The sequence below is a fragment of the Talaromyces proteolyticus genome (assembly GCF_021365285.1).
Source record: "Talaromyces proteolyticus strain PMI_201 chromosome Unknown BGW36scaffold_10, whole genome shotgun sequence".
Taxonomy (NCBI): Eukaryota; Fungi; Ascomycota; class Eurotiomycetes; order Eurotiales; family Trichocomaceae; genus Talaromyces; species Talaromyces proteolyticus.
Window position 1 is genome coordinate 995,116 of NW_025764286.1, and position 25,495 is coordinate 1,020,610.

Sequence of the window (25,495 nt, forward strand, 5' to 3'; positions counted from 1 at the left end):
CCGGCCACGTGCGTAGTCATACATAATTCATCTTAACTTAGTTAACTAACTAATATTATTTTGTTCTTATTAAGCTATGTTCTCAATTGTGTTCTCGATGAATTAAGTAATTGGTTAGTCATCTTGATGGCGCTCTCGCGGAGATAGGGATTGACTGCTCCAGCCTCCAGATGTCTCAACCGTGGATGCATGGCACGGACATCCTGACTCGCGACATTATATGACACGCCAGACCCAGCGGCTCAAACGGCCAACCCGTAGGGAAAAAAATCAGTGGATCCTCTACCTTATTACATGTGAATTCTAATGGAAGTTCACATTTAGATCTAAGTAGCTTGATATTAGTAACGATGCGTTGGAATTCAATTAACCACATATGTATAACCTAAGCGACGAGGTTAAGCGTCACGTAAGTACAAGTTATACATATATGTAGTTTAGTGCACACTACCATACGACAAAAGACATAGGCTTGGCACTACGCCATGGCTGAATGCATGTACCAATGTTCCAGACATCGGTTATTAATAGATCTCGTCATCCACGCGTAATCAATCCCAGGTCATATATAGTATATACTACGATCTTGAAAACAAGTCATGGAAAGTCTGTATTCGATAACATACTACCTAGGGGAGGGGAGTCGTGACGAAGAGCGGACCGCAGAACGGACCGGAGAGCGGACCGGACGCGCTGAGCCGCCCTGGCGAGGCATAGCCTGATGATGTAAAACAAGGCACAGTGAATTGCAGATGATAAAATAAGGGCTGAAAATCATGCTTCAACAATAAAACATACTCGACGTGATCCTAACCACCCCGGGAGCGACCCTAGCCATATTCCGTCGCCAAGCACCACAAAGACGAGACGAGAGAACGACACCCGGACAGCTGAATCCTGACGGATGTCCCTCGCAAGTAAACATGCTAAAGATACTGCACCTGCTGATCCGTTGCTAGTGCGAACCCTTCACGCCGAATCGCCTCTCACTCCACTTCTTTCGTCCCCTCACCAATGCATTTCACGTCGAGATAATAAAAAATGACCAAACCAGAACAAACAGCATCGATCGAACATTTCAAGGCTGGGAAAGTATGATAGATAGGATTAGACGGGAGGGGAGGGCTGAAAAGAGAACCGAGAAATGACAACGCAGCATATCGATAAAATATAGGAAAACCGGAACCCCGACACAGTGTCGAGAGCGTCCAAGCGTCACCACTCAAGACGAAGAATCCAGTCAGTCTCAATATCCAGCCTCCTCGACCGTTCATGGAAAGAAAGGTCCCACATGCTTCGGAAGAGCAAAAACTAGCCGAGGAAAGCGTTATAGGAGCGTAGTTGTCATGTTTCGAAAAGATCACGGAAATTAAAAAGTGGATGTCAAGCATCGAATGAAGAGATGTTTCGATGCAGGTGCCAATTGAACCGCAGAAGCAGGTAGACATCTTTGAAATAAAGTAAGGGCCGCGTCAATATATCGAAACACGAAACCAGAGAATGATCTAAGCGCAGATTGCATAAGAGACTTGAGAGACTGAAGGATGTCCAAAAGGATAAGAATGAGGAGAAGATCCATAGGTCTGTCGCTTGTGGTCGTTCCGCGCGATTCTAGGAGTCAAAACAGCTAGCAAGCAGCAACCCCACAGGAGTGAACATGCCATGCTACGTGAAAATTAATACCATTGACCTCCAGTACCATCGTCCCGCTTCGAACGGTGGCCGGCAGATCCATAAGCACCTGCAGCAACACCCTTTGAAGCAGAACGAAGCCTAACGCCGAAGACTATGAGATTAGTCAGAGTCTTGAATTCAGTAATTTCCTCCACTGCCAGCGTCACTCAAACCAGCAAACGCACAGAGGAGAAAAGGGGGCCCCTACACGGAACCTAGATAGCAAGTACTCACATCCTGTCACTCCCTCCAACAGCGCGGTTGGTGTCCGGGGTGTCGGCGATCGTGCCACGTTCAATGACCTTGCGGCGCTGGCTAGAAATAGCACCAGGTTTAGCCGCAGGGGTTTGAGCGGGCAGAGTGGCCTGGTTTGGCGCGGCGCGGCGCTGCTGGTCCTCGGCGTCTTTCTCCTTTTTGGGGTTGGCGGCATCTACGATCATGGCAGCGTTCTTCTGGTATTTGTAGACGGTCCAATCGAAGACGTAGTCGTACTGGAAAGATTCGCGAACGAACAGGTCCCGGAAGATCTTGCGCAGGTAGGAGTAATCGGGCTTGTCGTCGAAGCGGAGAGAGCGAGTGTAGTTCAAGTAAATGGCGAACTCGTTAGGGAATCCACGGCACAGAACTTCAGTAGGGGTAGTCATCTTTTTCTCCATGATACGGTCGTACTTTTGCTTCTTAGTGGCCGCCTTGAGGCCTTGCCAGGGGAGGGATCCACGGCAGAAGTAGAGCATCACGTAGCCAAGAGACTCCATGTCGTCACGGCGAGATTGCTCCACGCCCAAGTGGGTATTGATACTGGCATAACGAGCAGTACCAGTCAAGTTCTTGTTCTCACGGTAGGGGATGTGGAAGTGAGTCTTGGGGTCACGGTACTTCTTGGCCAGACCGAAATCAATGACGTTGACCTGGTTTCCACGCTTGCCGATTCCCATCAGGAAGTTGTCTGGCTTGATGTCACGGTGGATGAAAGACTTGGCATGGATGTATTCGATACGCGAGATGAGCTGGTCCGCCAGGAGCAGGACGGTCTTGAGGGAGAATTTTCGGTTGCAGAAGTTGAACAAGTCTTCCAAACTGGGGCCGAGAAGGTCGATCACCATGGCATTGTAGTCACACTCGGTGCCGAACCAACGCACGAAAGGGATGCCCACACCACCAGCCAGAGACTTGTACACGCGGGCTTCGTATTCAAGTTGGGGGTGCTTGGCCTTGACACTCTCGAGTTTGATGGCAATTTCCTCTCCAGAGATGATGTTGGTGCCTAAGATGTGTTAGGTTGTAGCTGGCGTCACATCGAAGCAGAATTACCTAGGTAAATATCACCGAAACTGCCGCTTCCAATCTTGCGGCCAATACGGTACTTGTTACCGACTCGTAAATCCATGGTCGTCATCTTGGCTGGCAGGGCAGCTTGGCTGCAGAATAAAATGTCTGCACGGTGGAAATCAGTCAGTGGACTAGGGGAAAATGCCGAGGAACGGATGAATCGATGGACAGATTTTGAGTGAGGGATGGGTGAATGTTTGAAGAGAGAGGAGGGAAGAGAAAAGAGGGAAGAAGGGGGAGAAGAGGGTATCAGCCTTCTTGTTTGGGCCTGCCTTGCCTGCCTTGCCTGCCTGGGCCGCCATGTCAATGCAAAGGCGCGCGTCACGCGGCTGGGCTGGGAAGCAGCACCAGGCGGGAAAAGCCCGTCTTGATTGACTGGCAGCAGGCGGCGGATGGATGGGGAAGGACATAGATGGGCAAGACTGGGTTTTCGACGAGGTCCAACGTACCTGTCTGTACCTGTGTGGCGGGCAGAGGGGCGAAACAGGGAGGCCGCTGTCGGGTCTCGGGCGGTCGGGCGGTCGGTCGGCTCTGGGCCTCACAAAGGGCGGTGGTGTTATGCTGGAGGGCGAGTGTAGACGGTGGAACCAAAGGAAGTCAAGGGCAGGGGCCTTGATATCCAGAGGGTTTGATCGTGGACGAGGATGGCAGAGGCGAAGGAAGGGGAAAAGAGAGAGAGGGAGAGAGGGAGGGAGGGAGAGAGAGAAGAGCGAGAGGAGAGGAGAGTGAGAGGGCGAGAGTGGGCGCGGGCGCTAAGGCTGGCCCAGTAGTTGGCTGCGGCTGGTCAGAGTCGGTGAGAGGGCAAGTCTCAGCCTCTGCATGCTCATGCTCTTTGCTTTGCATTTTCCTGTGATATGGTATCATTCACGATTCATAGAGAATAACAAGTAAATATTAATAAATTTTAAATAATAAAGAAATAGAATAGAAATAGAAAGAAAATAAAGAGCAGCACTCGATGGGATTGTATATTCTAGAAGTAGTATTTAGTGTCTCGACAAATCACGATCATGACCGTCTATCGACGCTTGGCAGCTCCGATCTGCTTGCAATGAGGCCTTCACTGTTGCATGCATGAGGGACAAAAGAAGCAAAAAATCCCTCACGGTCTGTTCCCCGGGAGAGTCAGGCCTGTGGCGCTGGGCGTGAAAATGCCCGAACATTTGACATCGCAATTGGGCTGCAACTGCTTTGTTCCATATCACTTACATATTATATATATAATACAATAAATATTTAAGTATTTAAATATTTATATTAATGGTAGATCTTATGAATATGAAGAAAAGCAGATAGATGAATGCGATACACGTGTATCGGTGCTGTCATGTCCACGAATCGCCCAGGCCGATTTCAAATCTATTAATAAATATAGTACCCAACATGATTACTACATACATGTATGTATTACATATATGATCAAACAGACGACGGCCGGAGGACGATGCCAGCCGAGCCTGGATCGCGCTCTTTGATCGACACCGTAGTATTGGAAATCGGTGTTCACGGGACACGATAATGACGCATCTGGATCGACGACAATAATATCAAGGCGAATCTCACCACATGGTCGGCACCGAAGAGGCAAGATCGGCTTGATGTGGTTATCAAGTGTGATGGATCATAACCACGGGTCCATACAATATACACATATATGTGTATTAATTACATATACACCCGTAGTTGCATATATCAATATTGGCAGGGATTTACGAGAGTATACATGTATGTGAGGCGAAAATGTCTACGAAGCAAGATAGGCAGTTACACTAGTCCCAGTTGGGTTAGCGAATCTCTCCCATTTAATTTCTCTTTTCTACGTATAATAGCTTATAGTTAGTTAGAAGAGCCTTGATTAGAGAGAGATATTAGGGCATAATGCATGAAGAATCAATCAATCAATTGCCGCTTAAACTTGGTTGACTCGTGTACCCTGGTAACCCGTGACGCGACAATGTCGTGAAAACTCGCAAGATCTCAGACTCCTTCATGCGGTCTTTTTACCAGCATAACCCGCATAGAGTCGAGACACTGCAACCATAGCCGAGTAGCTTTGATACATACACCCTATCAATTGATGCGGCAGTCAGCAGACATATACCAAAATCTCCAGTAATAAATCTCTTACAGGCGGGAATAAATATCCAGAAAGCATTCAGGAAAATAAAGTATCCCCAATAGTAATACCTCTCAGGACGAGAGTACGACCGCGCATGATAATATTCCTCCAACATGCTCGTTCCGTAATACAGCACATCGCCGTAAAACTGGCCCATTGAAACGAGCATCTGTGTTGGATGGCGGTAGGGGGACTTGACGACGATCATCCATGCAATGAGGTAGGAGAGTGGGCCCCACGCGAACTAGACAATATACATCTTAGCCACATCCATGGACAAGAACGAGATTCATCAATTGATGTAGGTACGTGATTGGGTAGATGTTCATACAGCTGTTATCGACTCCATAATAAGCACAAAGGGCTCTATAGTCATGTACCGCGAATCCGCTTTGGCGTATTCCTTCCACAGCTGGCCAAAGAGGTCTTGCATGCGAGGCATTGTCCGGTGATGGTATACAAAATACCCTTCTAGAAAGAAGTGTATACTCCCAGCTAAGTAATCATTTCATCAGTCTCGGCTTTTAGTAAACAGTCCAGCGAAAATGTAGCATGCTTACTGAATATGAACCATCCTACAAGTATCTTGTCCGGACGAGATATCGTCGGCTTGAGCCCTTTTAGAATAGCTAAGGTGAAGGTAATAATGGCGAGGGTGGCAAGAGCGAAGCTGCTGAGAAGCACAGTGAGGCTTATCGTATTGGAGACGTAGCCAAGAGGGATGTTGATATCAGGGGGGTAAAGAGGGTGATCTGAGGTGTTCGCCATTGTTTTGGAGCAATGAATTTGGTATCCAGGTATTCTAGTGATCAAGCGTCCACACGCTTGGAAGCAAGAAAAAACTACATGAGAGCAGTTCTCAGGCATTAGTGAAATGAACCTCAAGCCCAAGGCTCATGGTGTCGCGACTCGGATGCTCCTCTTCCGGTGCTGCACACTAAGCCTCGTGCTAGCCCCTTCCAACTACAATCTTCATGGAAAAGGTTTAGACCCAACAGAGATATAGAGCATGGCCCTTGATTAACTTGAGAAGCAATCCTAAAACTTGGAATAGTCCCCACTTACAATTCAATAATGAATAATATGTCGAACGAAAAGCTAAGAGAATGTTACAACAAGACGAAGCATTTTCATACAGATAGACGTCGCAAACAACTAAGCTTTCAAAAGACTTCGACGCAGACACCGTTTCACATAATATTCATCAGACGCTCGAAGACGGACCCAGCATGACACTGGTCACTTAACAAACCAAACGAAGCGAAAGCATTTAGCCAAATGAGAGAGAAAAACAGGAACAAAAAAAAGTGACAATAACACGATGCAACGACGTGATATTAAGAAAATGAATAGAAATAGATATCATCGAACATGGTACCTATCATTACGCTCGATGAATTGCACATGTCCAGAAACAACCTTCATCAATGGGGGTATACAAGTACAAGCCAAGTCAGAATGGCGAACAGCAAGGTGAGGGAGACCACCCCGAATCATTTTAGAACTTTCAAAAGCAGAAATCGCTGCGTCGTCTCCTATGCAATGGGTAGAAGGGTATCTTATATCATGTTGCCGCTGGCTTCGTCTGCCAATCCCCCATGTGAGGACTTCGCTGCGTCGGAACTCAGGGCATTCGGGGTGTTGGCACGCGCCTCTTCTTCCTCCAGTCGACGCCGCCAATTGGTAACACTTTCACTCAGACTAGTCCCTTCGTGAGTCTCCTTGGTTGGGGTTTGATCAAGATCGAAAGTAGAGCTTAGGCGATTGTTATTGCGATTGTTACTCTCCCAATGACTACGAAGAGCATCTAGTTCAGTGGCAAGAGAGTCCAATGCCATCGAGCTTCGATTGTTCAGAAAAGAATCGTCACGGGAGATATTGCTATCAGCCCGCGGTCGTCCACTAATCGTAGCCGTAGACGCTGTACTGTGACTTCGTGAAATGTTGTTGGCGCCTTGTCCATGTTGTGATTGACGACGATGGTTATCGACTGATGTAACCATTTGATCAAGCAGCATTGAAACCTTCTGCTCTGCATGTAGAGCACGCGACTCGAGCAGAGTGTTCTCTTGCTTCAGTTGCTCAAGTTCCGAACGAGTATTTTCTGTTGCTGCAAGAAGTTCTCGCCTGGTATTTTCATGTGCAGAGACGGAATTGTCACGCTGTATCTGCGCTGCATTCACATCCTCTTTGAGCTGAGCAATCTGGCTTTCAAGGCTGGCGATAGAAGAACTCATATCATTCTGAAGCTCAGAAAGTGTGTTCTGCAATTCAGCCCGCTCGTGTTCCCAGTCGACAGAGGGCGCGGTAGCAGACTGCTCGGCACTCTTCTGTGCAGTTTCCAATTCAGCTTGTAGCTTCGTAGTGTACACCCTGTACTTGTCGACTTCGTCCTTCATCCGCTTCAACATCTTCTCTGTGCCCTTTACGTAGTGAACGGCAGACTGGTAATCATTTTCAAGCTGCTCCAACTTCTCTCGATAAGCACGATCAGCTTCTTGTTCACGAGACTCAAACGCAATCTTCGTCTCATCATGTGCCTTCAAGCTTGCCTGGAGTTGCTGTTCCAGTTCACGGAGACGACTCTGTTCAGGAGTTCCGAAACGCGACCCAGGTGAATCAAGGAGCGGCGATCGCCGATTGTCTGATGCATGAACTCCTCGTTCGCCAAGAAGGTCTTTCAATGCCCCGTGTTGAATAGCCAAAGCACTAGTATCGCGCTGGTGGCTTTCGAGTTGAGACTTGAGATCCTTGTTATTCGTAGCATGTGTTTGGCTTTCCTTAAGGGCTGCCTGAAGTTGTCTGCGCAGCTGAAGGCCTTCGCGACTCACTTGTTCCTGATACGCCTCGAGACCGGCAATTCGTTCCTCCGCTCTCCTCAGTTTCTCGGCCGCTTCATCGGCAGCAGCTTGGTTGGCCTTGGCAAGCTCATGAGCCTTATCAACTTGCGATTGTAAAGCAACCACGCGCTGGTCAGTGATTGATCTGATCGAGCTATCTGAATCGAAGGAAGACGCGCGGTCAAGTCCTGAAAGGAAGGCAAGCTTATGACTTTCAGCCTCCCGGGCGTGGGTTTCTGCCAATTCCTCGGCCTCCTTCAATCTGCGGCTAGCAGTTTCCAGTTCTGCTGTTCGTTCTTCGTGGTCGGCTCTCAACTGCAACAGCTTACGCTCCAGTCCCTCTCTGCGCTCACGCTCCTCTTCAAGATGCCTCTCCATTAAAGTAGCCTTTTCGGACGACGCTGCAACAGCTTCACGAAGTGACCCCATATTGCCGCCGTGATCCTTGAGGCGTACAGAAGCTTCCTCGAGTTTCTGAAGTAATTCCTCTTTATCAAAGCTAGCTTGTTTATAATTGATCTCTGCTTCCGATCGGAGGGCGGATTCTTCCCTCACGTGAGATTGCAGCTGGTGGAGCTCAGCCCGAAGACTTTCTAATTCCAAAGAATGATTTTGTAATTCCAGTTCAGCCAATCTCTTTCGAGTTGCTTCGTTCGTCTCCTCCGCAAGCTCTCGAGCCTGTTTCTCCTGATCGAGATCAATAGACATTCCCTCCAATTTGGTCTTGAGTTCTGCATGAGATGCCAAGGCAAGAGCTAGCCTTCTGCTAAGATCAGTCATTCTTGCGGTGGTTGCATCATCGGTGCCATTGGGGGTGCTCTCTGGTTGAGGAGTGCTTCGTTGGCTACCTCCATGAGCGGCCAGTTTAGCTCGTGCATATGCCGCTTCACTAATGGCTGCATCGCGTTGATGCTCAACTTCGGCCACTCTCTTAGAGGCAATAGCAGCTTGACGATCCACTGTTGCCTGCATTTTGGCGAGCTCTGCTCTCATAGAAAGAAAAGCTTCGATCAAAGGTCGATCCTCATCCGTAAATACCTCGGTGGCACGCTCATCGAGCACTGAGGTGCTAGATGAATTAGGGATGTAGCCAGCTTTGCGAGCCAATGCCAGTTCTGATGCATACCACGCGTTGCGATTTCGGGCCGCTTCGAGTTCTTTGATGAGCGCTTCCTGGTGAGGTGTGAGTCTGGGCGATCGAGGCTCGTCGGCGAAATTACGAGAATTCCTGTAATTTCGAGATTCAGTGGAACCATCGACACTAGTATGTCTGCCTAAAATCGACTCGTCTGTACTATCCATCGAGGCTCGCTGACGCTGCCGTTGAAGTGAACGCTGCCTTGTTGGTGCGCTCATTAGAGGGGCAGCTTCACCAACCTCCATTACCTTCGCAGCCATCTTAGACGGCGGCTGGGAATTTGGAGTACGACGACCTCCCGATACGGGACTCATCTCTCCTGAAGGTCGGGTGGCGTCTTGCGGCGAGGTCGTTGAATTTGAAGATTGCATGTCCCTATCCATCGGAACACGTACAGTGTCCACCTGTGGGTTCACGGAGCGGTCTTGTTTTGTGGGAGTCTTACTTCTGCCAGGCTGTGGAGTCTGGCCATTGGTTCGCGGAGTGGGAGTTGGTGCTTGACCTGGTGGAGGAGGACCCGACGGTGCTTGAGCTATCGACGCCCGGGGAAGTCTTGATCCCGCTGCTGTGGCTCCTGGGGGATATTCTGACTGTGGTCTTGTACCAGCTTGAGCAACGCTTTCTCGAGAAGGAGCAGCAGCACGACGCGATTGATCAACAGGTGTACCTTGTCCGTCTCGCGCTATTCGCTCCAACGGGGAGCTAGACTTGTCACCACTCATTTTTCGTGCTTCACCAGCTCTTTCGCTGTTTTGGTTTGTCTCGTTCGGGTAACGAATCTTGGCCGTGTCGAGGATATATGCCATGCTGAGTTCTGCTGCATCCCTCTGCCCCGAGCTTGGCTCACCAGCCATGACTATAATTTGCTTTCCAAATGCTGTCATACTGTGCCCTGATCTGGGTGACGGAGCTTGACCCATATTTTGGAAGTAAAACCACCGCCTGGTACCAATACGGAACGCAGAGAGATCACCCATGTCCACGCCTTCGTCATTACGGCCACCAAATACATACATTGTGTCACTGATCAGCGCTGCAGCGTGTCCCTCTCGTCGGGAAGGAATGAATCCGTTGCAATCCAATTCGGTCCATTCGTTGGTTCGGGGATCGTAACACCAAACGTCATTGAACCAATCCACTCCGTTCGTGCCTCCAAATCTATATTGCACGTCAGTCGTCATGTTCGATGGAGCACAGGTAGAGCGCAACTGATGGTTCTTACAAATAAAGACAGTCATTGTAGGTGACAGTAGTATGGTTGGTACGTGCAGGCGGGATCTGACCGGCAGGTGGACCACCTTCGTGTGAGTTCCTAATTAAGAATTCCCATTTATTTGTGGGGCTTTGAAGGGCGTTGAGGTCAAATGCGACTAGGTCGTTGAAGAAGAATCCCTCAACCTGTCCGCCAAACACATAAAGCTTGGATCCAAGGATATTCAAAGTATGTCCATATCGTCCAGTGGGCCTTGGTCCAGGAGGGATGGCACGAGACCATTGTCGAGAAGCTAAGTAGATCGGAACAGGTTAAAGAGCGTTCAATGGCAGCCAGACATCAGCGGAGACTCACAGGTATTAAGTAAATAGAGGGTATCGTCCAAAATATCCATTTCATTAACTTTTGTATCACCTCCAAACACAATAAAGGCATTTCCCACCAGAAGACTTGCGTGGCCGACTCGAGGGCCAGGGCCATCCGAGACAGTCGTGATTGGAAAGCATGAAAGATTACCACCGCTGCTTTCAACCATCCACAAGTCTCCCTTTACTGTAGAACCCTCGACCAGGCCACCCATCATATAGATGTCGCCTTCCTTCGAAGCCACGGCGTTGATTGCAGAGCCATATCGAGGGAACGGGTTGGCTTGCGGTGAGGCAAAATTCAAGCGTCGTCTAGACCAGGGGTATTGGTTTGGATTGATATTCGTCGTGGGCGAACCGGGGTTAGTCAACGATTGGGATCGCTGGACATTCAGGACCGTTAGCCAAATCAAGTTCCATAACTTCCGCTCTTTTGTAGAGTCAACACATACCTGTGATTCCGATTCTGCTCGCTGTCGCATTCGAATCGGATCGGGACTGTTCGTACCAGCAACCGAGTTCAGCGAGTTGCTCACGCTGCCGCTGGGTGTCGGAGACTGGATTCTCGGTTGTTTTTCTCCATTAATCCCAATCGATTTCTCCGAGATAGCGCCTTCTGAAGTGTGTATGTTTCGGTTCGCTGGGGGTAAACCTGTCCCCGGCTGATTTTTTTTCGATTTGAAGAGAAACGCCATGCTGGATCCTCTCTAATTGCCTGCAATTTCTCCAGACGGTGACGTTATACCAGTCAGTAGGAAGACTAAGAAGTTGATCTGTTGTGAGCGCCACAGCCAGTGTAGTGCCGCCGCTTGATCGCCCGTTCGTTCCCTGGCAGAAGACTAGTGACTGACTACCTGATGCTGAATCGTGTTCGAACTCCCGAGTCGGCTCGAAGAGGCATCGAATAGGAACTGAGATTGCCGGGTTTTCACTGGTTTGCGTCGAGGAGTGATTGGTCGCCGGTTGGTCAGGGACAAGGTGTTGCGAGCGCATTCAAGGGAAAAAAATTGCGGTATGCGGAGTGGCAGCTCGTTTGCCCAGGGCCGGCTCACGAAGCTTGACCGTCGAGGGCAAGGACCATGAGACACAGCGAGGCAGAACGATGCTTCGTAACGACCACGGTGCAGACGGTCGTCGAGTGGGTTGCGAGGAAGGACTGAAGGAGTGACAGACAGCGAGCAAAGAAACGAGTCCCAATCCTAATAGCGATCAGATCAGCTTTCCTGGCAGGAACTCTAGGGGCAGGCGCGGCAGGCGGCAGGTGGCAGGTGCACAGCCAGGGGCGGCCCTTCCCACTTTCTCGCTGTCTCGCCAGGACTCCACTCACTCCCACAGACTCCTGCCGGATGGGTCAGCTGCCAGCCACTCAGAGCCCGCCCTTTCCCGGCTCGTGGGTCTCCCGGCAGACGCCCTAGCCAGAATGGAACTAGCGGGGCCCGACCACGAGCATCCCAGGCTTTACTTCTTGTTCCTCCTCCTACTTATTATTACTTATTACTTGCTTCACTGGCAAACTGGCAAACTGGTATTTCATCATTGCATCTTCCTGCATGATTGCACCAGAGTTCCTTCACTGCACCTGCAGTACTGGGTGCATGCATCTGATGCGTGCGTGGTGCAAGGTACCGACGACGCACTACCAACTAGAGTCCAAACGACGGATACTCGGTACGAGACTTCGCAATGGACGATGGCTGGGTCGTATATTCTAATTCACTCTTGCGCATGTATGGTTGAATGGTTGAAATGTTAACTATGATTATTATAATAAGATGACGATGATTATCAAGAACCGGGCTGCATTCCAGCCACTCTAGTAAAGCACGTTCAATTGGCTAGCCATCGACATTGACCATCCCAGCCTCTTGAAAATCACGTGTTGTGATTGTGACACGACCGTTTTGACTTTACAGTGGTTTGGTTGCCTAAGCGGAAACTAGCCAGCATTACAAACTGGTCTCATCAATCGCCTGCATGAGAGCTTAAATATGGATATGATCAAGCAATTCGAAGATACTCAAATGCTGCCCGATGCTTTGGCTTGATAAGGGTAGTAGGGTGCGTCAAGCCCGCATGTGTAAATATTAAGTCGCAATAACCTTGTTGCAAGCATACACTAAGGAGGAAGTGGTGTGACAGTCTTCGATATACCGTCGAATCGCTGCGCTACACATACCTAGTCCCTACCCATGCACCCAGAATTATTCACAAACACCAGTTGACAATATTAGAAAATACTGTGGAGTGCAAAGAAGCGCGACAGCCTCGTCTCACTACGCTATTTTAAGTCTTAGCGTTTGCACAAATTGGTTTAATTTGATTCATCGCTTTGGTGCTAGCAGCCACCCAATTAATCTGATAGGCTCAGATGAATATCCCCTCACCCCTTTTTCAGAAATATTTGGTACGACTCTTTACTAATTTAACGGCACATCAAATACGTACCGACACAGTGTGATAGATCATGATCATCACCGAAGACCTCCGTATTTTCTATTTCATGTTTCACAGACTCCGAACTCCGGAGTAACCACTCTTCGTGCCCGAAACCCTACTAGTCATGTGACCTGGGATATACTATACGTATCACCATTAACTTCAACTAAGTCTTATATTTATTTTTATTATTATTGATATTTATATTTCGTTTGAGTCTATGGTCGATTTTCTAATGTATTCAAAAGTAGGCTGTGGACAATTTATGGAATTAGCCTATCAATAACTAAATATGTATTCGAAATGTGAATTGATGCACATGAATGCATATGGTCTAGAATACATATTATTCTAGCAATTAATACAAAACATACCATTCCATTGAGTTCCTCCCCCTTACCCATATCAATACATGATTGTCCATTGTAGGGTTACTCATAAGCTGATACAATAGACTTTAATTCTACTACATGTCGTCTAAGGATATTCTTGTAACTTGTCAAGACAATACCTCAAAAACGGAACAAAGGTATTTTTATAATCGCTGTCGTCATCCAGTCCTGCGAGCATATACAGAGTGATATTCAAATGCGCTCTTGTGTACTTCATAAGGAGGTGAATTCTCATGTTCACAACATATCGGTTTCGAGTTTTCAAGTCCGTTGTAGTAGTCAAATCTGCAAGGACTTTTTGGGAAGTGGGCTTAACAATCTGATCAGGTAGAAGCGCCTTTCCCTCCGGGCCTATGAAAGCAACGTATTCTGCCATAGTGCCATGCTGCATTAAAGAGTCCATAATGTGCTCTTCGGGCATTACATTGAGAAATGAATGTCCCATGCGAATGACTTCTGATATGTCGATTATATGCTCGTATATGACTTGCATGTACATCTCTCTCTGGTCGTACGCGTGTTCGTGAAGCTTTTCTAGCTTTGATATGAATACTGCAACTTTTGCCTGTATATATCTAGCGTTAGATACATATTGGTAATAGTCTGTGTATTTAAGCATCAGAAATAGGGCTGCAGAGCTTACTTTTGTCTCGTCCTTCGTCTCGTCTGAGAAAATGTCGGCCGAAACCGATCTTAACCAAGTTCCGTAGTTCAAATATTCGCTGTCCATGTTGACTGGTATTTATGGTTTCTCGAGAGCAGAAGATCAACACTGAGATTCAGGTATTGTAGCGGACTGAGTTATGGCATGATTACGAACGAAGGAGAAATAAATCGGTTTAAATAGACCACAGATATCTGTTCATCTAATCGAAAATATTGCTGTCGCTTATTCGTTTGACTTCAGTGTTTTTAGTTGACAACAAACGGAATACTGGCAATAGCATCCTGCAAAATGGTAGAATATGTTTGTACAGAACGTCACCGTCAGTATGACGGTCTTCAGGCCGATAGGCAGCATCGCCGTGCCAAACACACACTACCCTCTTCTAGGCAATATCCAAAAAAAATAAATCAAGAAATCTGGAAGAAGAAACAGAGGTTTTTTTAGCACCTAGGTACTAAACAAACAGCAAAGCACTGCCTCCCCTACAAAGGCCATTGTCCTCCCATCTACTTACTCCGTAGTTAGGGCTTTTAGAATCTTTCCATGAGGACTGAATATTCACTGAACTTTGGAGTTATCATTAAATAGAGTATTAAACCCAGCTGATTATAGTGTGGGTAAACTGGAATATGCTTCAGCTGAAGACTGCGTTGATTCTAACCTTCAAATTCCGTACTGTTATTGTCTATCACTCTTGTTATCATTATAATTACATTTACAGCACTCTTAAAAGCTTTGTTTACCTTGAAGTCAGAATCTAAGTATAAATTCACAGCAAAGAGTAGGTCAATGCGTACAGACGGTATATAAACCCCAATTAAGACTATTGATCACTGTACATGCGTTTAGAGGTATAAAAAAGTCAGCAATCATTGATCCAGGAGGGTACATGATTATATATCATCTCGAGGTTTATCCCAGCTTATATCACCCCGATTCCTTCTCTCTCTCTTTTTTTAAAAAAAAGTGGTAGAATGTAGGTGACATGAATGAAAACTGTTTATTAGAGATTAATACAAAGATAAACACCAGACTGATGAATTGGCAAGCAGACAATACTTATATACTAATGAAGGCGCGAGTGCATTTCATAGCTCTGTAGAGATCTGAATAACTTGGATCGATCATTGAATGAAAATTCTAGCACTTACACCAATAAGTTGACCATGAGTCATTTATGTTAATATCTCAAGTCTGACCACCCGTTCTGGGCGAATCTGGTAGTCAGACTTGTCACCTGTGTGAGCTTGAAAGGCTGAACTAAGATATTCCAGCAAAAAACAAGTTTCGCCTTCTTCGGGGGGGGATCCCAGACTACGCGGTGTGCCTCAGATTGGGGAAAGCATCTTATATAGTTCCAGTTAAAGACGATGGTTTCTAGAAACGCGCCAGGCAAGCATATATCAGCGTTGTATTGGAAAAGGTGCCATGGAGCATAGCCGTGCATAAATTCATGCAGGCGAGCCAACACGGGGCAAAAGACATCACAATATTTGACAATGTGAAGGAGGTTAACCATAATCAACAAGATGTAATTAGTCTTTGCCGCTTTTACCCGGGAGCAGCTTAGCCGCTGCCGGATCAACCATCCTCCGTCGCTGCTGGCTTTTGCGGTCGGCCAGGTCCTCAGCTAAGCTTCAGCTGGCTTGCCCCGTCGGCACATATCAATCAGCCTCGAGAGCACGACGCTCGACAGACAACGTCACGTGCCGTAACCAGAGGGAGGTCATACTGGTTTGATCCATCAACATCCTGGAAGAAAGTTTCACTGGGCATCGCACTTGTGGACAACCAAAACCTGTCGCCGTCAGCAACATCCTCCCCGCAGCCTAAACCGCACCAGTGCATGCGCGGAGCAAGAATGACCATCCTTGGTAGGAGTTATAGTGCTCGAGTTTCGGCCTGATCAGTTCGCCTGCTGCTTTCCGTAAAGTGCATCGGATAGGTGCGGGTTCGTCACCTGTTTCACTTTCGCATACATTTGTCTAAAACGATGAGCTATTCACAATGAGAGACCCGAGCTTCAACATGGAACAGAACCAGACCGGGGATTCGCAGCCAGCCCTGGCGCCAGCAATCAATGGATCCCGCAGAAACCAAAACAGGTCCGTTCGGGTGACATTTGGTCCAGACCCCAATTCAGTGATTACTACACGCGATCGAGACGATTCGCCCGCTCCGTTGTCAGCTCACCATCGAGCTCTTACAACCGTTGATTCTCAGAACCCGCAGCTATCGCCGCCGTCGAGCCGGTCTAACAGCTCATCAAATGGGACCTTCGCTGCACCACAAGCAGGAGATGTTTTGCCCACTCGACCATCCAGGAACGGCCGTCCTTCCCTGCAACGAGCCAAGAGCGACTACGGACCCAGGTCTGGCTTCGACAAAGCCGCTAATGGGGATGATGAGGATTTTGCGATGAGACATGGGTGGCAGGAGGAGTACACATCCAGTGAGTATTTGAAGATATTACATTCGGTACGTAACGTAAATCGCTTCACGTTTGTCGGTGATAGCTGATTTGAGCAAGAACTTTTATATGTATTTTACAGAAAAACGACATGAAACAAGTGGCCTCCCCAGGGATTCGGCAGATAGCTGGGCCATCCAAGAATGGCGAATGAGGGATCGTTTGAAGACCGTGTCCGCTGCACTAGCTATCTGTTTGAACATTGGTGTAGATCCTCCAGACGTTGTCAAGACGAATCCATCAGCAAAGCTCGAATGCTGGGTAGACCCAACTGCGACTACAGGTGGTCAGAACAAGATCATGGAACAGATTGGGAAAAAATTGCAGGAGCAATACGAAACGCTTAGCTTGAGGACAAGATACAAACAGTATCTAGACCCATCCGTCGATGAAACCAAGAAGTTCTGTATCTCTCTCCGCCGAAATGCCAAAGATGAACGTGTTCTTTTTCACTATAACGGCCACGGTGTTCCTTTGCCAACACAATCTGGGGAAATATGGGTCTTCAACAAGAATTACACCCAATACATCCCGGTCTCATTATACGATCTTCAATCGTGGCTTGCTGGCCCTAGCTTGTTTGTTTTTGATGTCGCCCATGCGGGAAACATCGTGAGTAATTTCCAAAGCTTTGTTGAGAAACATGAGAAAGAGAATGCGGATGCAAGGAAAAGGGATCCCAATGCATTGATTCAGAACTATGCAGATTGTATCCTACTTGCAGCCTGCCAGAAGTCCGAAACTCTTCCAACAAACCCCGACCTTCCTGCAGATTTATTCACTTGTTGTCTCACGACACCAATTGAAATTGCACTTCGATACTTTGTTCTACAGAACCCACTCAATACTAATCTCTCACCCGACGAGTTCAAGGTGCCTGGGCGTTTACAAGATCGGAGGAGTCCCCTAGGAGAGTTGAATTGGATATTTACTGCTATCACAGATACAATTGCTTGGAACACTCTTCCGCGCCCTCTTTTCAAGAAGCTTTTCAGGCAAGACTTGATGGTTGCAGCGCTGTTTAGGAATTTTCTTCTGTCTGAACGTATCATGCGAACATACCAATGCCATCCCATGTCTACCCCACCATTGCCTGAAACCCATAACCATCCTCTCTGGCAGAGCTGGGACCTGGCTATTGAAATGGTTCTTAGTCAACTTCCAGCATTGATCGATAATGAGGAAGGCCGGAGACAGTATGAGTATCAGCATTCAACCTTCTTTGCTGAACAGCTCACCGCATTCGAGGTGTACTTGTCATCAGGCCCAACCGAGAAGAACCCTCCTGATCAGCTGCCGATTGTCTTGCAAGTACTGCTAAGTCAAGCACATCGGCTGCGAGCTCTGATTCTCCTTAGCAAGTTTCTTGATTTGGGTCCATGGGCTGTGCACTTGGCTCTCAGTATCGGTATCTTCCCTTACGTTGTTAAGCTGCTACAATCTGCCGCTCAGGAGTTGAAGCCGGTTATGGTCTTCATCTGGGCCAGAATCATGGCCGTGGACTTTTCTGTCCAGAATGACCTCCTCAAAGACAACGGCATTCATTATTTTATCACTATTCTGAACCCTTCATCACCAATCCCCGTAGGGAATGCCAGTGAACATCGGGCTATGTGCGCCTTTATTGTCTCCATTTTCTGTAAAAATTACCCTCAGGGCCAGAACGTCTGCCTCTCCGCTGAACTTTTTGATTCTTGTTTGAGGCATTTGATGGATGTGGAGAACCCATTACTTCGACAGTGGTCTTGTCTATGTCTGAGTATGCTGTGGCTGGACTTTCCAGATGCTAAGTGGATGGGTATTCGTTGTGCTGCGCCCCAGAGACTTTGTGACCTCATATTCGATCCTGTCCCTGAAGTACGCGCGGCAATGCTGCACGCACTCACCAATTTCATAGGCATTCCGGATTTGACAGATCAAGTCGCACAGATCGAAGAATCCATTGCTATGGCAATTTTATCAATGGCTGCAGATGGTAGTGTTATCGTGAGGAAAGAATTACTTGTTTTCTTCTCCGCTTTCGTAAAGCGATACGAAAATAAGTTCCTTGTTGCTGCTTATGAAGAACTGTTGGAGGAGAAGCAAGTGTTGCTTAATCGAATGCAGAACGATGTTTCCTACCAGCTGTCAACGCATGGCGAAATTGCGGGTGTGGATGGAGCATTCGGTGGGAAATCACAACTACTATCTCAAAACACGACCTTTGGGACAATATGGAAGCAACTTCTTATCATGTCGGTCGACCCACATCCTGAGGTCGCTCAGGATGGTGCTACAATCGTTGATTATCTCCATATTGCAATATTGCAGTCTCCAATTAGCGCAATGGCTATCAAAGCTCGCGACGAAATTATGGAAATATTGAGTCGCCTAAACTCGATCAAGCCACAAGTCGCAGAGACGAACGAGTCCAACACCATACGTCCGGGGACACCTCCTATTCAAGCTACTCAGAAGCAGGAGGGTTACTTCTCACTCAGTATGCGAAGGACTGCCAGCGTCGCGGCGTCCCTTAAAAACCTTGCATTCGGCAATCCCTCCGCTGACCAAGGACCACTATCACCAACAAGCTCTCAAGGAAAGGCATCGACTGCAAAGAACAGGGCTCCTATCACTCCTCGGGAGCGTGCCCCTCCGGAATGGACTCGTCCTCCCGAAGTAAATGATCAGATGGCTCCCGCTACTGCATACCACCAAGCTCCACAGCCCCCATCCCGAGGGTTCCAGCCCAAGAGTGCACATCTTGCTCCTTCCATACCTTTGAAGAGCAAGTTCCTGGATTGGTCCACCGAGGTAAGTTCAACTCCACAAATTTGCTCACACAACATGAATCTAATCTACGAAAGTATTTCCGAGAGCCTCAGATGAAGCCCAATGAGCCAGACGAGCCTGGTAGCGCTGACTACAACGAGCGCCTTTGGCGACGAAGTAGGAATGAGAAGATTATCGCGGAAACGCAACCATTGAAAGAGAAAGCTGGCAGCACTCGCTGGCAGCATTCTGTGGCATTGTTGACAAATGATAGCCAGCCTATTAAGATGTCTTTCCATCAATTTGAGGATCATCTTGCTATTGGAGACGATCGGGATACAGTCACGTAAGAACTATAAACAATTTTATGACGGTTAATAAGATTGTGCTAATTTTTTCTTAGGATTTGGGATTGGCAGCGAAATGAACGCCTCAACCGCTTTTCGAATGGTAATCCTCCGGGTTCAAAGATAAACGAAATTCGATACATCAACGAGGATGACCAGGCACTGTTAATGACTGGCTCATCGGATGGCGTCTTGAAGGTTTATAGAAATTATGAGTCTCGATCAGACATTGAGGTTGTAACTGCATTCCGGGCTTTGCCCGATCTCATTCCAAGCAATAGAAATGCGGGCTTAGTCTTTGACTGGCAACAAGGACAAGGAAAAGCCCTTGTTGCAGGAGACGTCAAAGTAATCAGGGTGTGGAACGCTGCGACAGAAGTCTGCACAAATGTAAGCCTCGATTTTGCTTCCTTCAACATTCTTTTCCACTAACATGCCCTTTTGTAGGATATTTCCGCACGTTCTGGGTCTTGTATCACTTCCTTGACATCCGATCAAGTTGCTGGTAACATATTTATCGCTGGGTTTGGCGATGGGGCAGTTCGCGTGTTTGATCAACGACTCAAACCTACGGCTGCCATGGTCAAAGTTTGGCGGGAGCATAAACAGTGGATCACAAATGTCCACATGCAACGAGGTGGTGTCAGAGAGTTGATATCTGGCAGTCGGAATGGAGAAATCAGGCTGTGGGATCTTCGAATGAATGATCCTATCAACACTATAAACGTTACGAAAGACACCCTTCGAACATTGAGCGTCCATGAACATGCCCCTGTCTTCACAGTGTAAGTCTCCTTCCCCTTACTCCTTTTTTTATTCTGTACAAGGTATTGACTTCTTCCAAGTGGCACAAACAGGCATGAGGTAAAAACTTTCAATGTCGACGGCGCGTTCCTATCGAACTATGAGCCATACTCCAGCTTCCTCCACAACAACCGCTCCTCACCTATATCCTCCACGGCTTTCCATCCTCACCGCACTCTTCTCGCATGCTCTGCCTTGCATGACAACCACGTCAATTTGGTATCCTGTTAAACCCTGTATCCGGCACACTGGTGTGTAATTAACCTCACAATTTAGTATATTATGATTTAACGTACTGGGTCGATCACAACAGCGGCGTTTTGTCCTTTAGCTCTTTTTCTTCTTTTTCTGGGCAGGGCATGCAGGTTGCAACTGGCTCTACTTTACGTCTGGTTTTGTTTACTTTCTGAGGTTTATATTTTTAATTTGCACTTATCATGTTTGCTCGAACGGCGGTGATTGTCGCTTGTTATTGCTTTTTTTTTCTTTTCCGCTGACAGAGTGGTGGTGTTTTATTTCGACATGGTCGAGTACTAATGTATACATAGAGTTCTAATTACAAATTATATTGATATAATGAGGTTATTGAGCATATATTCGGTTTCTATCTAGTTTGATTGCCTAACAGCTGAGAGGCACGTGGTCGTAGGTCATAATGGACTGTAACATTGAAGCATCTATAAATCAATATTGATATTTGTACAGTTGCAAACAATATGCTCGTACCGATTGCCATTCATCTACGGAGATATACTATGGAGAGAAGGAAGTCCTTGCAGAGAATAAGAATTAACAATGTCATTGATTGAACTTTTCTAATGTACAAGGGAAAACTTTGAAAGTAAAAAATCTGATAATAATACAGCAGCCACACCGAAGCAACTAAGCCATCACCTGTCGATCGGTCATCGAAGTATAACACATTGCTAAAGAAATTTTCGTTATTGACATCAAATAAAACTTTTCTTTATCACCTGGTATTCCTTTTTTTTTGGCTGGCAAGAATTTAGACCTGACACCCTTCGCGGCAGTATGACATTGGAGCTGGAGTAACAAAGATATTAATATAATCTGGTCTTTGTATGTTGATTGGAATAATACTCACCGCCTTACCGATTCACCCATAATAACTTGCTGGAGATATAGGAAAACTTTAGTATTTCAGCCAATCGAGGAAATTGAAATCACCCATTCAAATGCTGTACCAAAGAGCTGGGCCGAAATAACAAACGCAAATCACGATCCTAACATTGTGCGGAACTGTCGACTCACCATGGTAACTGGCTTGACATACGGGCCATTTGCATTCGCCATTGGCGAAGGGATGGATCATTCTCGAAATAGCTGCGTCGGCCACCATATCTCGGTTCACAATACTCATCACTCACAGGGCCAAAATGAGAAAATGCGAGGAATTTATTCACGGCGTTTCCAGTTTTGTATGAATAGAAATTTGCTATGACCATTTGAAAGGCATTGCTAGTCTGTCGTGCAGCTTCTGTTTTCGAAATCGGTTTATCTCCGTCTTTCAACATTCTCTCTAGCTCTAGATCAAGCTTTCGACGGTCAGGCAATAATCTATCCTTCAATCTATTACCTTGCCGAAACCAGTCATCGGAAAGTATTGCTCTATCATAATAGGAACTAGTATGGTTTTCACGAGAAGCAGTAGGAGCCCATGTGCCAGTAACAGTAAGACCTGGTGGAGGGCGGGAACCATATAAGAATCGTTTAGTACCAGTTTTCTCTACAGAAGAATGGCTCCCAAATATCTGAGAGGATTTGGAGGAACTCTGGAAACCATCTTGTATTTTGACCCTCCTCGGGCCCTCCTGAAACTCTTTCCAAGCTTCATCAGGCGTTAACTTTGCTAATGCTTCCCGGCGACCCCTCTCTGAGGCGAAGATATTTTTCTCATATTCGTTGACAAGAGGCTCGTAAAACAGCACAGGTGAGTGACTGTGTGGCTGGAATGGCAACTGCAGACCACTAGGTTGGTGCTCTGCAATGAAGGGATTCTCGAGATCACAATTAGATTTTTCAACAACGAACGAACTCCTCTTCGAATTACTCAAAGTCCTATCTGTCTCAAATTGTGTACCTGATATGTCCATATGCCCTGGAAATAGTAACTTCTCGGTGGTCTGGACGTCTTGAGAATATTCCTCGACATAAACAAAGTCGTCATGATTATCTCTGACCAATTCTATCACGGAACGAGGCTCACAGCCCTCATTAAAGAATATACCTAGCCCAGCTGTTTCCCCAGTCGCATCCTCTTGTTGACTTGAGTGTTCCAAAAGGCCCGCCTGTGTCGATGAAACCTGGCATGAGTCTGCAGCTTTAGATTGAGAGATCGGGTCTTTGTCTTTAGAGGTGTTCTCTTGTCTGAAAGGATATATTACTGAATCAGGGGTGGGGCTTGAGTCATTATGAGAAAGTTGAAAATGGTCCTGTGTCTCAAGATGAGAGGTACAGTAAGGTTCTCTTTGGGTTGACTTCTCACATACAGAGGGGTTTGCAGCCGGTGTATCGTCCGGGCTGGCGTGTGTCTGGCCGCGGGCCTTTTCCTGTGGCTTGTCATTACCGCGTTCGTAAGCGGCGAATTTTGAGCGTATCATGTCCTCCTCCTGCTTAGTAGGGCTCATGTCTTGCGGTACAAAGCAATTAACAGGAGTCTCTTGCCGCTTCATAGGGTCCACGGCAAATTCAGGATTAGATACTGCTGGCTTGTTCGTGAGAATGACTGGTGTCGTAGTAGGGGTTGGGACAGGTGCTGGGGCAGGTGCTAAAGCAGGTACTGGAGCAGGCACTGGAAGATTTGCTAGAGCAGGTGCTGGAATCGGAGTTTGAGCAGGGCCAGGCTGGTAATAGCCTATCTGACCAGGGTACATCTGCTGGTAGTAGTACATTCCTTGGTACATGGGATACTGGAAATCTGGGGCTGGATACGCAGGCTGACCGTAGTAGGGCATTTGTGGGTTCATGTGGAGAGGAGGCGGCATATGAGGATATGTAGCTGGAGGAACCATTGGCGGGTAGTAGCGATCAACTGGACGCTGTGGACGTCTGAGTGCTTCAGCAGGCCCATTGAGATGGTTTGGCATATTCTCCTGCGGAAAGGGCTTCCAGGATTTGGAACCTTTGTTGCGAGAGTGGTTGCGCATTGTAATATCTCCAAGAGAAATCGGTTGAGATGATGGTAATTCACTGAAATCGCCCAATTCGCCTCCCATACTTCGAGCGCGAGCTGCTGTAGCTGCATTCAGCTCTGCTGCCCTTGCCTGAGATGTCAGAGAAGGCTTGGGTGGAGCCATGTTGATGGACGAGAATTGAAAAATTGGTGGTAGCTGCTCCAAGGCTAGTTATGCCAGATAGAATTGCTGAACAGGGGTATGGGACTTACTGTAGGAGGCCAGTAGGCTCCAATCAGTTCTGGATCTTACCACGCTGGAAGAGGAGGAGAAAAACTAGATAACTATATCGTGTGGATTTAAAAAGGATGATGGAATAATAGAGAACAGCAGTGGGAAAAAAATAGAAGGCCCAACGCGAGACTGCTGTACCATGAAGACGAAGGGATTCTGGAGTTGTGGTAGCAAATTGATTCAGAGACGAGGCAGTTCCTGGTGGAGTTGTCGCTACTGCCACCTTTGTCCCTCTTCTCTTCCTCTGCCTCTGCCTTGGTCTTGGGAGGGGTGGGAGGGGGCTTGAAGGATGAAAGATCAGCAAACAGTTCAGGTGTTTCTCAGGAACAGGAAGGAAGGCGCAGCGCAGAGGGTGTGTACCTAGGCCCAATGAGGCAGTCGCGCTGTGCTTCATCTCATTCTGTAGTGCTGCTGTTGGCTTTCTGCCAGGCGGTATCCAATCTGTACCCTAAGCCCCATGATGCATGAACTATTCTTTGATTTTTGACATTAGTGTTGTGAAGTTAGAGATGGATTCACACTTACAATGTGCAATACCCCCTGTTCTTTCAACTGTCCCTTCTCTTGCTTTTCAAGGCGTTTTCACCTGGTATGTTGCTCTGTGATTTTGATAAGAACATCTCAGTTGGTAGAGTTCTCATGAACGAAATTTGTTAAGGGAATGTAGTAGATCAATGAGTAGTGAATGCTGGCATGCAAAGACATAAGCACCTACTGACTGCATGAAGAATGGGGATAAATTAAAAGAGTAATAAAGAGTGTAATGAAGTTTTTGAAAAGTTATACTATTTAATCGTTAACAATCTAGTATGCACATAATCTATTGCAGAAATAACTCATTACTATCGAGCTATCTGATGGCAGTCCCACATGTGTTCTTGCCTGATACAACGTAGACCTTAAAATATCATCTATACTAGCTGACATGTATCTGATACTCTTTGAGCAGAGAAAAAGGGCTCATTTCAAGCAATTCGATACCAAAAGCCAACAGTACAGTCCAGGCCATTGTACATATATATGGTGTTTTGCCAACTTGAAATTGATATGCCGTCCATTGTAATAGGCAGAGTAGCAGACTTGGATGTCAAGAAAAGAGTACAGAATGCCTGTCTGATTGATGACAACGGAGCGCTCTCAGTTGTCATTGTATATGAATGAATCTTATCTGCACGTGACATGACGTAGCCGACGCCTGATGCTCTCTGGTGACATTGAGAACTCTGTGTGAGGGCTCCTGCGATATCTTGAGACTTCGACTAGCTACACGAATACGTCGCATTGTCTTCTTGCAGCAGGCAGAGCCTTGCAGGTTAGTAATTAGCTAATAGTGTTTAGTGTGTGCTGGCGAGGCCTTTTTCTGACTGGTTACGTGCAGCGTACATGTGCAGTCGTGCACTAGTCCCTGTACAGCGTAGCGGTGCAGCCGCAAACACAGCACAGCCCAGGCTCATGATTCATCGGCTGGCAAGGCTTGGCGCATGCCCAGTCCACCGCTGCTGCTGCTGCCCGCTGCCCACTC

The 25,495-nt window shown here is 47.2% G+C and overlaps 7 protein-coding genes across 7 annotated transcripts; 1 reads left to right on the forward strand and 6 right to left on the reverse strand.

Annotated features, from left to right (window-relative positions):
• Positions 1–1,676: 1,676 nt before the first annotated feature.
• Positions 1,677–3,070, reverse strand: BGW36DRAFT_399698 (putative casein kinase I; the record flags this gene model as incomplete). Its single annotated transcript, XM_046218548.1, has 3 exons — positions 1,677–1,773; positions 1,909–2,938; positions 2,986–3,070. 3 exons carry the CDS (start codon positions 3,068–3,070, stop codon positions 1,677–1,679), a joined length of 1,212 nt encoding a protein of 403 aa, XP_046068815.1.
• Positions 3,071–4,746: 1,676 nt separating this feature from the next.
• BGW36DRAFT_385566 (emopamil binding protein) lies at positions 4,747–6,013 on the reverse strand. The gene is made up of 4 exons (XM_046216924.1): positions 5,683–6,013; positions 5,454–5,617; positions 5,132–5,366; positions 4,747–5,070 (listed from the first exon to the last, which is right to left on the reverse strand). The coding sequence occupies exons 1-4, from the start codon at positions 5,987–5,989 to the stop codon at positions 4,991–4,993; spliced, it is 786 nt and encodes a 261-aa protein (XP_046068816.1). The 5' UTR covers positions 5,990–6,013; the 3' UTR covers positions 4,747–4,990.
• Positions 6,014–6,640: 627 nt separating this feature from the next.
• Positions 6,641–11,549, reverse strand: BGW36DRAFT_30753 (putative cell polarity protein). The gene is made up of 4 exons (XM_046212247.1): positions 11,131–11,549; positions 10,668–11,061; positions 10,323–10,605; positions 6,641–10,258 (listed from the first exon to the last, which is right to left on the reverse strand). Exons 1-4 carry the CDS (start codon positions 11,371–11,373, stop codon positions 6,682–6,684), a joined length of 4,497 nt encoding a protein of 1,498 aa, XP_046068817.1. The 5' UTR covers positions 11,374–11,549; the 3' UTR covers positions 6,641–6,681.
• Positions 11,550–13,591: 2,042 nt separating this feature from the next.
• Positions 13,592–14,236, reverse strand: BGW36DRAFT_430688 (uncharacterized protein; the record flags this gene model as incomplete). The annotated part of the gene is made up of 2 exons (XM_046220877.1): positions 13,592–14,071; positions 14,150–14,236. The coding sequence occupies 2 exons, from the start codon at positions 14,234–14,236 to the stop codon at positions 13,592–13,594; spliced, it is 567 nt and encodes a 188-aa protein (XP_046068818.1).
• Positions 14,237–15,773: 1,537 nt separating this feature from the next.
• BGW36DRAFT_347075 (putative TORC1 growth control complex subunit Kog1) lies at positions 15,774–21,135 on the forward strand. The gene is made up of 6 exons (XM_046213231.1): positions 15,774–16,651; positions 16,704–19,436; positions 19,490–19,740; positions 19,798–20,131; positions 20,189–20,526; positions 20,587–21,135. Exons 1-6 carry the CDS (start codon positions 16,181–16,183, stop codon positions 20,774–20,776), a joined length of 4,317 nt encoding a protein of 1,438 aa, XP_046068819.1. The 5' UTR covers positions 15,774–16,180; the 3' UTR covers positions 20,777–21,135.
• A 383-nt stretch (positions 21,136–21,518) lies between these two features.
• On the reverse strand, positions 21,519–22,342 carry BGW36DRAFT_385576 (uncharacterized protein). Its single transcript, XM_046216925.1, has one exon. It carries the CDS (start codon positions 22,078–22,080, stop codon positions 21,814–21,816), a length of 267 nt encoding a protein of 88 aa, XP_046068820.1. The 5' UTR covers positions 22,081–22,342; the 3' UTR covers positions 21,519–21,813.
• A 154-nt stretch (positions 22,343–22,496) lies between these two features.
• Positions 22,497–23,987, reverse strand: BGW36DRAFT_31131 (uncharacterized protein). The gene is made up of 2 exons (XM_046212472.1): positions 23,056–23,987; positions 22,497–22,933 (listed from the first exon to the last, which is right to left on the reverse strand). Exons 1-2 carry the CDS (start codon positions 23,860–23,862, stop codon positions 22,916–22,918), a joined length of 825 nt encoding a protein of 274 aa, XP_046068821.1. The 5' UTR covers positions 23,863–23,987; the 3' UTR covers positions 22,497–22,915.
• Between the last annotated feature and the right edge of the window lie 1,508 nt (positions 23,988–25,495).